Source organism: Fistularia commersonii, chromosome 5 (genome assembly GCF_037954325.1).
Source record: "Fistularia commersonii isolate RoL2024-O1a breed Wild chromosome 5, RoL_Fcom_v1.0, whole genome shotgun sequence".
Taxonomy (NCBI): Eukaryota; Metazoa; Chordata; class Actinopteri; order Syngnathiformes; family Fistulariidae; genus Fistularia; species Fistularia commersonii.
The window spans coordinates 3,873,887-3,886,353 of NC_141288.1; the positions used below are offsets into that span (position 1 = coordinate 3,873,887).

The following is a 12,467-nucleotide window of genomic DNA, read 5'->3' on the forward strand; positions in this document are numbered from 1 at the left end:
GAAGCGCTCTGGGACCTGTAGCAATAAACGGAGATGGCGATTAAGAGCAGCATCGGGACGACGACGGCCGGGACGATGATGTAGAGGGGAAGTTCTTCCTTCTTGGCGAAGTAAACTCTGCCCACAGTCCAGTCGCAGAAGCCGAACTTCACCTGGAAGGAAAGAAAACGACCAAAAAACAAAAATTCCAGAGTTTGCAGAAACTCAATGTCCCTCTGAATTGGCATGCATTCAAGTGGCTCACTGATCCCCCTAGTGGCCACAGAGGGAACTGCAACAAATCAACTGAATGATTATTTATCTCCAGAAAACATCAAGAAATCTGAAAATAACTAAAGAAACAACAAAAAAAAAAAAAATCAGCAAAAACAAAGAAATATAAAAAAATAGCAAACTGGGAGAAATAATTCTACGACATGTCTCATCAACCCCTTGAATAATCCTTTTTTTTTAAATGAAAGCGATTAAAAATGTATTTTAAATAATGAAAAGATCTAAAAAGTAAACTAGTAAGCTCGCACTTGCACGTGCACGCACACGAGGATTTTGTTTCCGCGGGTCGTCCTCGAAACTTCCTGCGCTGCATGTTAATCTGTCTACAGGAAGGGGAGGAGCTGATTGCAAAATTAAAGCAACTTCAAACACACACACACACACACACACACACACACACACACACACACACACAGAAATCTGCTTTGGACCCATGGTGTTCATCTGAAGCTGAGATTAAGATACTTTGCCTTTTACTTTGTTTTGGGGTCAATTATTTAACATATGGATGGCATCATACTGTGCATGTGTGTATGTGTGTGTTTGTGTGTGTGTATGTATGTGTGCGTACCACGAGGTCCAGCTGGTCTTTAGTGGCGTCCGTTTGATAGCCTTTGGCTTTGGCTTTGTGGCGAGACGAAGGGGCGTCGAGCATCATCTTGTCGTCCTGAGCAGAGGACAAATGTTATCCGGCGCTTTAAAAAAACATTCTCACATTTCATACCTCCGCTCCTGGTTGTTTACTGCCCATTTTTATCGCTGATTTTTAACGTCAGTTTCCCGCCAGTTGCCTGGTAACGCCGCGACGTGCTCGGCGGCGGGTTTACCTGCAGGATGGTGATATGACAGGGGACACCTCCGACAAATGCCTCGGCCTCTCTGAAGGTCATGGCCCTGGAGAAGCCGCGACCCTGCGGGCGAGGAACGTCAGTCAGAGCGGATTTGCGGCGACGACAGAAGAAAAACAAGCTATTTTGTTTTGTTTTTTTATTTTCGATGGAAGGTTCAAGCCTGTCTGAGACGTTCACTAAATCTCTCCCGACGCAGCTCTCTATTTTCACTGATTCAATCAAAAACATTAATGCCGTTTCAGAGGAATAACAGTCAAATGTTAAAATACTAAGTGATCCAAAGCATTCATTCATACATTAATTTACTCTTTATATCAGGGGTCTCAGACTCGTGGCCTGCGGGCCAATTGCTGCCCTCGGAACAATATTTTGTGAAATCAAATGTGTACTTGCGTTTTTTCTTACATGCATCTGGGGGTTTTTATACAGTGGGTTCAAAAAAAAATGTAAACAGGCAAGGAAAATATGACAAAGTAACTTTGCAATGTATTCTTTGCTTCAAAATTTGAAAACAAAACAATTTTTTGATGAAAAACCATCGAGTGACATTGTTAAAACGATCTTTTCTTTTCTTATTTCTATAAAAACCACAAAAACAATAACAAAAAAGAAAACAGGCAAAATTAAAAAGATTGATTTAATAACCAGAATAGCCACCATTAGCCTTGTAAACATTATATCTCCTCTTATACATGCTACCAATAAATTTTCTAATAAATTCTATTGGCAAATTTTCCCACAGTAACAAGATTTTTATCTGTTAACTCAACAATATTTTTATGGTGCCATTTCATCAATTCTTTTTTAATATTCATTTTTAATATTCATTCGTCATGTAATTTTTAGAGGAACAGTTCATTACATAAGACTTTTACATCAGACCTTTTAATTCCTCTTCCTTCAGCCAAAGGGAATATTCAAATCTTTGTACTTTTTAAGACCTTAAAACACTTTATAGCCTTAACTTTGACACTTCATATTTTATTTGTATTTCTTATTCTCCCTCCTTCCTACTTTTATCTATTATTGTTATGTTTTACTTGAAACTCTGGCACAACAATTTCCTTTGAGATAAAGTTGTTCTTATTCTTATTATCCTTTTTTTTATAATTTACCTGTTTACCTCCTTTACACTAAAACAAAGGAAAAATTTGGACTTAGTGTTGCTTTTATGTAACGATTTTACTGGACATTACTGGACATCATATTAGGCCGTATGTGGCCCGCGGACCAAAATAAGTTTGACGCCCCTGCTTTATACATTCCTGTGCTCAGGATCCCATCTATGATTGGTTGAGGGGCGGGGCTTAATCTGGACCAATCACAGGCCAAAACACATAAAACCATTCACCCTTTCATTCATTCCTCATAAAGAGACATATTGGCTCACTCTTTCACACCTCATCGAGACATGACTATTAATGTATTTTTTATTTTGGTAAGTCTAGGGGGGTATGCGTGTGGTTACCGTGACGACGATGACGCCGGCCTCCGTGATCTTGGTGGCGTTGAAGTAGCTGAAGGTGGGGTCGGGCTGGTAGTTGAAGTTGGTCAGATCCTCCACAAAGTTGTCCAGATGTAGGGTGGTGTTCAGGATGTAGCTGTCCACGGAGCAGTTGACACCCGGGGAGAGGAACTGCAGCACTGTGTCGTTCTTGCTCACCGCTTTCTGCATGAACTGGATACACACACACACACACACACACACACACACACACACATATATATATACACACACCTATCTGCTTCTCTTAAAAAAAACAACAGCAAAAATCAATGACACAACAGCAGCATCACTACACACACACACACACACACACACACATGCACACACACACACACATACCTTCTTCTCTTAAACTACAATATAGTTAGAATCCATAACACAACAGCGCAAGAGCAACATAGCTACACACACAAACCATGACACAACATACACACACACACACACACACACACACAAACACACATCCTTTCTTCTTTCAAAAAACAATACAGTAAGAATTCACAACACAACAGCGACATAGGTACACACACGCACACATATGCACAAAACCACAACACACATACACTCACTCAAAAACACACACACATGCAGACACACACTCATTCACTCACTCACTCACTCACTTACTCACACTCTCTCTCTCTCTCTCTCTCACACACACACACACACACACACACACACACACACACACTCTTACCTCCATCGGCTCTGTCCTCAGTGAAAGATCGTAAGAAGAAGCTTGGACTTTCATAAAGGCTTGTTGAATCATATCAAAGCGGGTTCCAAACACCGTAATCTTTCGACCGCCGCTACACAAACACACACACACACACACACACACACACGCGCAAACACACACACACGGACATAAACACATGACTTTCTTACACTATAACTACGTTTGAACCATGGTGTAATACCACCTCCCGCCTGTAGGGGGCTCTAAACCTCCATTTATTTTTATGTTATTTTAAACAGGAAGTGTCCCACATCACTTGCAATCTTCAAATTACCTTTTGCTCATTCCATAATGGATATATTCATTTTGTATTTGAGTGAGAATTACCTTCTATTCTTGCTGTATTTTGGTTACTTTTCTGCAGTTTTGGGGGAGAGGGGAGCATCTATTCCTCAATTTAGAGTAAGGAATTTGGACGCCACTTTTTACATTTACCAATTTAGCCGATCTTGTAGAATAGAATTTGCGTTTCATTGTACCGTACAAAAGTATCTGAAAATATAAACACTCTTGTTGAAAAAGCGGAAACTAGCTGCAGACGCAAGCATTTGTGCTACGTTTGAGGCGATTTCTTGCCAATCTTCCCCCGGCATCAGCGCAAGGGCGGAAACGATCGATGCCGATATTGTTTATTGTTACATTTTTAAATAAACATGATAAATTCCAGGGATAAGCTCACCACAGGAAGCTGTCCTTCGGAAAATAGTTGGTAATCTTGGGGTTCTCGGTGTAGGTGAAAGCGCTGGGGATGTGCTTGGTGGTGTACTCCCCGTATTTCACCGTGACGCTGGCTGTCTTGTCAATGGTGTATTTGTACTTCCCCGTTTTGCAGGTGATGCGGTCGCTCAGCGACAGCCTGAGGAGACACGCATAAGTCTTTAGGAAGGTGTCGCGACATCCCATAATCAAACACGATACATCTCGGGGAGAGGAGGTGGGGTGGCCTCAGGCGGACGGAGATTTTGGCTCTTAGTGTGTTAGGGTCTGGATTACCCGTTACTTCATTTGAAATTTTATTTGAAATATTGTTTTAAGGCAGGGGTGTCAAACAGGCCACATGTAACGGTAACAGTATAAATTTAACTAAATGTAATCAAATGGAATGTAAAATAAATCTACTCCGTAATGTGAAATAACTCTGAATTCATTACTCATTCAAATCCAAAATGTTACATATGCATTTGCATAGATGTTAAAAAATATATTTTTACTAGTTGCTTGGTTCCAAATCTAACTTTCACAGCTGCAGTGTGTTCTTTCGTGAACGCATTCTGCTGCCATCGTAGGTTGGCTTTTAATTCTTGGACAGTTTGTTGTTTTTCTGGAAGGCTAGCTTTAGCATACTTAGCACCATGTTTGGTGTCAAAATGCCAACATAGATTGTAATCTTTGACAAAAAGACATACCATTTTTTTTGCCTTGAAGCGCAAACATGTATTGGCCTTCCATCTACATCAACTTTTCTTTCCTTGGACATTTAGGGGTCATTTGTATTTCTCAATTCCCCTTGCTGATGTGGATACAATGGCGAGATGCCGTCATTTCGCGGGTAACATGATCAGCAAGAATTGCGAGAAATGTAGTATCTTAAAACAATCAGACCTTCTAAGACGTTCTCGCGGGCCACATTTGGCCCGCAGGCCTTGCGTTTGACTTGTTTTAAAGCATTATTATCGCTATGGGGACCCTAAGTTAGTCGCAACTATCATGAATGAGACACGGCAGAGGCGGAGCTTCTTACACGTGACACGTGACGCTCCCCACCATCACCGAGATGTCCTCCTTGGAACCCGTGTCCAGGTCGTGTCCCATGATGCTGATCACGGTCCCCCCGGCGAACGGACCGGCGTCCGGCTGGATGTGGGTCGGCCTCGGGTCCTGGTTCCGGGACGGGGGCGCAGGGTTAATTCGTCTTTTAATTGGATTATTTCCGAGTTAGGCGATAAGCGTGGCGAGTAAAAAAGGTTGACGATTGAGACAATTGAGAAAAAATCAATAAATTATCTAAAAAAAAAAGGAGTGACTGTAGCTAAGCCTTAATACGTCTGTTATTACACAATATCCTCAAGTTTTTTTCATACATATTTATACACAAAATGTGCACAAATTTAAATTTTCTCTCATGAATTTTTTTTTTTTTTTACCAAAAATAATTTTTCAGAACATAAATGGTCAAGAACTGGCATTTATTTTTTATTATCTTTTTAATTATATTTCTATGTGGGACTATTAGATAATTATTGCACCGCCTCGTTTCTTGTTTCTTGGAGAATCCATTAATATTCTAAAATAATTTTTGTGGAATTTCTTTTGGGGGCAATTTTATTTTGATTGACAGGTCGCTCCTAGGTGAGTGGATTAAGGTGACTTTTTGTATGGGTGGTAAATTTATGTGGAGGGCGTTGAGTCTGAAAGGATCCAGGCGGCGCCGGAGTAAATAACCCGAGGAAAAACTAATGGCGTCGTTGGTCGGTTGCCGTGGAAACTGAGAATACAAAAATGCGCGAGCTTCTTATTTTCTTGACAATTCCTAGGCTTTCGGCACAGCGTTTCCCCTCAAAGGTCAAAGGTCACGCAGTTGAACCGCCAGTATGTGCACATTTTAGATGGCTCCAGCAGCACTTTGTGTGTGTCTGTGTGTGTGTGTGTGTGTGTGTGTATGTGGTGTTTCCACAAAGTTTGCTGCTGAATCTTGCCAGCTGTTATCTCTGGTTGTAGCCGTTAGCTTCAACTAGCTTCTCTGTGTTTTGGACTGGAACAAGGGGCGGAGCCAGGATGTCGGACGAACATAACAGGAAGTGACATCACATAAGCTGAGACGACTCACCCTGTAGGTGAAGCGGACGGAGGAGCGGCCCTTCTTGCCGTCGGCCATCTCCAACTCCACCACGCCGCTGTGGGTGGCCTCCGGCGAGCCGCCGCCCAGCGAGCTCAGGGGTCCGACCTCACACACCAATCTGCGGACGGACGGGGGAAGCGGACGTCCAGACGCCCGGCGGGAGACAGGAAGTCGATACTGAGTCCAGGCGGCGGCCATTTTAATCACAAGATACAGCGTCCGTCGGATAATATCGACATAACAGGTGTTTAATAAATCCTGGCCGTCGTCTTTACGGATATGATCGACCAACTTCCCCGCCGCCTCTGAGGTCGTATCTGAGGTCAAAGGTCGTCACCTGTTGGAGACGGTGAACCTGTCCCTCTTGTGAACGCAGTCGATCCCGGCGACGGTGATCTTGCTAACGTTCTCGTTCATCACGCCCATGTCGGAGCCCGTGACGGTGACCAGGATGTGGCCGGTGAGCGGCCCGTAGCGGGGGACGATCTGAGGACAGGCGGCGCTTTCTGTTAGATAAACTCGAAATCGGACGCCGGGACCCCGCGATTGTCCGGGGAGACTCACGTCGGAGACGGTGGGACTGGGACACTGGACGGGCAGCGGCGACGGGCACAGCTTCTCGAACACACACGCCTGTCTGGACTCGCACCAGATACACTGGTACTTCTTATCCGTGCTTTTACATAGACTGCAGTCTGCGCTGCCCATGGAGCAGTTATACAGCACCACTGAAGAACAACCACACAGTGTTATTACACAGCACCAATAGGAATAATAACAGTGTTATTACACTGCACCAATAGGAATAATAACACTGTTATAACGATGCACCAATAGGAATAATAACAGTGTTATTACACTGCACCAATAGGAATAATAACAGTGTTATTACACTGCACCAATCGGAATAATAACACTGTTAGGACAATGCACCAATAGGAATAATAACAGTGTTATTACACTGCACCAATCGGAATAATAACACTGTTATGACAATGCACCAATAGGAAGAATAACAGTGTTATTATACTGCACCAATAGGAATAATAACAGTGTTATTACACTGCACCAATAGGAATAATAACAGCGTTATTATACTGCACCAATGACAAAGTGTTATCAAAACAGCCGGGTGAGGAGGACAAGTATTGGCAGTGTTATTACACAGCACTATTGAAGAATAATAACAGTGTTATTACACTGACCAATCGGAATAATAACAGTGTTATTACACTGCACCAATAGGAATAATAACAGTGTTAATAAACTGCACCAATAGGAATAATATCAGTGTTAATAAACTGCACCAATATGAATAATAACAGTGTTATTACACTGCACCAATGACAAAGTGTAATCAAACAGCCGGGTGAGGAGGACGAGCATTGGCAGTGTTATTACACAGCAATATTGAAGAATAATAACAGTGTTATTACACTGCACCAATGCAAGGGATTAACAGTGTTATTACACAGCACTTATGAGAAAGAACAATCGTGTAATTACACAGCACCAGTGAAGATGAAGGGGGTCGACAGAGTGTTATTACACAGCAACACTGAGGAAGATTAACAGTGTTATTACACAACACAAATGAAGAGTAATAACAGTGTTATTACACAGCACTGAGGAAGAACAGTAAAAAAACAAGGACTCGTGAACTGTTTATACATAATGACTACAACAGTGTTTGCTTTTGAACGGGATCATCTTTGTGTTTGTGTGTGTGTTCGTGCACGAGCTGGAGAGTCTGTGTGTGTGTGAGTGTGTGTGTGTTCATGACACACTAACCTGTCAGATCGCTGTCAATCCACCTCTTACTGTCTGAGTCTGCGACATAGAAGGATACATTCACTTCCAGCTGCTTCCAGGAGATCAACTGTACACACACACACACACACACACACACACACACACACACACACACACACACAAACACAAAAACACATCATTAATATCACTATTGAGTAAAAGGATTTTGAGCTCAACAGAAAATTACCTCACATCAATTTCAGCTGTGAAGGTCAGCACACACACCGGCAAACACACACACACACACACACACACACACACACACACACACACACACACACATACACACACACACAGACATGATCATCTTTTTGAGACTGTGTGTGCGTGTGTTTAAGAAGGAACGGATAAAACAGAAAGTAAAACGGATGGTGTGGATACTTGTACTGGAGATAATGAGGAGCGAGCAAGATAGAGCTGAACTGACACACACACACGCACGCACACACACACGCACACGCACACACACACTTAAGATGCAGGCTGTCTCAGAGTGGGTGTGAAGTCGGCATCAAGGGAAGCGTGGAGGAGGGATGAGCGTGGCGAGCGGGAGAAACAGAAAGCAGACGCTTTTGACTTCTGCTGAACGGCGGTGAAAAAAAAGCGCATCCCTTCGCGCCTCTAGGGGTCGCCATAGCAACCCCGACTCCCGGCAGCCAAGAGACGAAGAACGTGCGCGTTACGGATACAGATGAAGCTCGGAACAACAATTTATTAAAATTATCATGTTTTTTTTCTTCTGAAATTTTTTGTGTTTGAAGATGGAAATGATCAATTTGAATAATTTTTTTCATCTAAAATCAGATTTCTATCGTTAAATATTTAAATATTTTTTTAAATTTCAACAATGATCATAATTGTTTTTTTTCCTAAAATTCTTTGTGTTTGATGATTGAAATGATCAATTTCAGGGATTTTTATTTTCATTTAAAATCATATTTCTGTTGTTAAATATTTCTAGGTTGTTTTTTGTTTATTTTATTTTTTTTAAATTTCAACAATTATCATAATTATATATATATATATTTTTTTTCTAAAATTCTTTGTGTTTGATGATTGAAATTATCAATTTCAGGGATTTTTATTTTCATCTAAAATCATATTTCTATTGTTAAATATTTCTAGGTTGTTTTTTGTTTATTTCTTTTTTTTAATTTCAACAATTATCATAATTATATATATATATATATTTTTAATTCTTTGTGTTTGATGATCGAAATTATCAATTTGAATTTTTTTTTTCATCTAAATACAGATTTCTATTGTTAAATATTTCTAGGTTGGCTTTTGTTTATTTCTTTTTTTAAAATTTCAACAATTATCATAATTATCTTCTTTTTTTTTCTAAAATTCTTTGTGCTTGATGATGGAAATTATCAATTTCAAGGATTTTTTTTTCATCTAAAATCAGATTTCTATTGTTAAATATTTCCAGGTTGGTCTTTGTTTATTTCTTTTTTTAAAATTTCAACAGTGTATTTACAGGATTGTTGTTTCCTTTCAATTATTTATGATATTTGCGGGTAGCCTATGCCAATTTTCGCTCATTTTTTTCTCCGTCGTCCGGCCGTCGATTTAAAATTCCACAAATTTTCCAAACGGCGCCCGTAAAAACTGACCTCTCGGGTCCTGAAGCTGAACTTTGACCCTGGTTCCTCTGTGGCCGCCTCCGGCTGCATGGTCACGCCGTCGCTGACGATGAACCTCCGACCCTGGACAGGAGAGGGAGACAGTGACATTCACCCTTGTTATTTCCTTTGGGAAATATCACGGCTAATAATGTAGCATATCGGCTATTACCATGTATTACCATGTTATTACCATGTTATTACATAGCTGTTAGCGCTACTTTTTAATTAGTGATCATTTGTGCCTGCTCCTCCCAACCCTCACACCGCCTCCATCACACTCTTGCTTTCTATTTGCCGGGCCTTCTCTCTCGTTTCCCACCCGGCCGGTCGCCGCAGAAGGTCGCTCACCGCGTAGATGTCCATGTTTCTTCCCCAAAAAGTGACGGGGGTCCGGTAGCCCACCGGCACCAAGAGTGGCTCGGCGGAGTGTAAGAGGGGGCACAAGTCCGACTGGAGGAAGAGAATAGAATCATCTCAAGGCGTCTGGGGTCAGATTAGAAGCCTGGATTATCTGATCCCAGATTTTAAGTTTGAATTTTATCAGGGAACCAATGAGAAGTGGCGACCTGGTCCGGTTTGATGATGTGGGCTCCCTCAATGGCGGGGTCGTCGTCACCGCAGGCGTGGGTCAGGATGTTCCACTGACACCCCCACTCGCTGGTCACGCATGATCTACACCTGGACACACACACACACACACACATATACACACAGACACATACACACATATATATATCACACAAAGGAGGGGCAGATGGATTCACAAAAACCTTATTAAAGATTTGTATGTGTGTGTGTGTGTGTGTGTGTGTGTGTGTGTGTGTGTGTGTGTGTGCATCGGCTCACGGTGCATTCGGGTGCAGCCGGCTCGTTGCGGTGCAGTTGTAGTAACGGTATGTCGCTGATGTCACATCGATTGTGCCGTTCAGTAAAACCTTGATTGGCACCTCCACAAAGTCTGAATACACACACACACACACACACACACACACACGCACGCACACAATTAATGCTCATCGCAATGGTAGAAGACTGTTATTAGCTATTAGCAATTTATTCCATTTCATCTTCTTTAATGATTTCAACAAATACTATTATGGAATACATTAAAAATATAAAAGCTAGACTTTATCCCACTATCATAAATATATATGACGTATAAAATCATTATTATTATCACATTTTTTTTTTTTTACATTCTTGCTTATTTTAAAGACTTGAAGGGGGTGATCTTTATCTTTCAACAAAGTACTATTGTAAGAAATGTCAAAAATACAAAGGCTGAAGTTTATCCCATCATCATAAATCATGAAACTCAACATGAAACTTAATGATTTGAAAAATATAAAAGCTGGACTTTATCCAATCATAAATTGTCCATATTTCTTTAATAATTTGGAGACGTAGATCTTTAAATAAGAAATTCTTATAAAATTATTATAAAATATAAAAAAATAATTAAAAATATTATATTACTGTATAATATTATAATATTTTATCTATATGTTCATGTTGAATTTTGAGCTTTAGAGTTAACATATATATGAGATATACATATATACATATAATATATTTTTAAATAGACCAACACTCACACACACACACACACACACACACACACACACTCACACACTGGTTATCATACATAAATGTTATTCAGGTAAATATAAAAACTGCGGTACTGCGACTTTATCATCGTCCTCACCCTGGTGTGTCGGCGTGTTCGGGATCTCCACGGGTTCGGGCAGCGAGCACGTCAGCTTCCTGGCCTCGCTCAACACGCCCTCGCTGGAATGGGAGCTGATTTTGCAGAGCAGCCGATCGTACGGCTGGAGCCTCGGCAGGCGGACTATGGTCATCTCCACCTGGAGGAGAGAAACGGTAATAACTTGCCAAAACGTGCTACGACTGTGTAATAACACAGGGGTTATCAATTGCATACTGATTAATAACCGCCTTCCGACATGAAACATAAACCTGTCCCCACAAACTTATTTCTTTCTTTGTTTTTTTTTTTTTGATAAAAGGTGCCGCTTGTGAAATAGCTTTGAGCCGGATACAGATCTGGCGCCGGCGAGAAGATGAATAACGGAGTTCTTGTTCCGTGGAGATCTCACTATCTGGTTGGAACAAGATAATCCCGCCTTGTTCTAAAGTTCTCCTTTAAAAAAAATTATATGAAAAATGGAAAAAAAAAATGATGTGGTTCTGAAAGTTCTGGAAATTTTCCAGAAATTTTGAAAATTGGAGAAAAAGTGGAGAGGTAATTTTCAGCTCTGGCACCCAGCTGACCTCAATATGTGTGTCAATAAAGTTTATTGGATTTTTCCATCTTGCAAAAAAAAAAGGAGGGGGCCGGAACGTGCCTCCTGTGCATGTGTGTACGTGTGTGTGTGTGTGTGTGTGTGGGAGGATCTCATTGCTTGACCTTGATAAAATGGCCAATCTATTGATGCAGCATGCGTGCGTGTGTGTGTAATAACATTGTAATTACTATTCGCGGGTGCTGTTCAAACACCGCTACCTCATTAGAACTCGCTGACGCTCCGTTTCACATATTCAGATCTCGTGCTCCTTCCAGCCCCAAACCTTCACAAGGTGGCGTTTTAAAATACCCAATCCCGCCTGTCTTATTAAGGCCGGCGTCGCCGCGGAGACGAGGCCAAGGTCACTCCTCCCTCTGATCAACGGCGACTTCAGGAGGAACTTAACAGTCAGCTTTTCTTTTTTTTCTTTTTCTCAGTTGTCATTTTCTGTCATCGCTCTCTAATTTCAATAACTTTTTTTCTCAGATTAATAAAATAAAATAAAATAA

At 41.2% G+C, this 12,467-nt stretch overlaps 1 protein-coding gene across 2 annotated transcripts in view; it reads right to left on the reverse strand.

Moving 5' to 3' along the window:
- The window catches only part of plxnb2a.1 (plexin b2a, tandem duplicate 1), a 112,164-nt gene that overhangs the window by 15,373 nt on the left and 84,324 nt on the right, over nucleotides 1–12,467 (reverse strand). For both annotated transcript variants that reach the window (XM_086146529.1, XM_086146528.1), the window contains 16 exons: nucleotides 11,358–11,517; nucleotides 10,499–10,610; nucleotides 10,219–10,330; nucleotides 10,001–10,102; nucleotides 9,641–9,733; nucleotides 8,001–8,088; nucleotides 6,774–6,937; nucleotides 6,547–6,695; nucleotides 6,198–6,327; nucleotides 5,112–5,248; nucleotides 4,050–4,226; nucleotides 3,329–3,440; nucleotides 2,593–2,802; nucleotides 1,101–1,184; nucleotides 845–940; nucleotides 16–152 (listed from right to left, as the gene is read on the reverse strand). In XM_086146529.1, coding sequence (XP_086002655.1) covers nucleotides 16–152; nucleotides 845–940; nucleotides 1,101–1,184; nucleotides 2,593–2,802; nucleotides 3,329–3,440; nucleotides 4,050–4,226; nucleotides 5,112–5,248; nucleotides 6,198–6,327; nucleotides 6,547–6,695; nucleotides 6,774–6,937; nucleotides 8,001–8,088; nucleotides 9,641–9,733; nucleotides 10,001–10,102; nucleotides 10,219–10,330; nucleotides 10,499–10,610; nucleotides 11,358–11,517 — 2,063 coding nt within the window. The remainder of the gene's footprint in view (nucleotides 1–15; nucleotides 153–844; nucleotides 941–1,100; nucleotides 1,185–2,592; nucleotides 2,803–3,328; nucleotides 3,441–4,049; nucleotides 4,227–5,111; nucleotides 5,249–6,197; nucleotides 6,328–6,546; nucleotides 6,696–6,773; nucleotides 6,938–8,000; nucleotides 8,089–9,640; nucleotides 9,734–10,000; nucleotides 10,103–10,218; nucleotides 10,331–10,498; nucleotides 10,611–11,357; nucleotides 11,518–12,467) is intronic.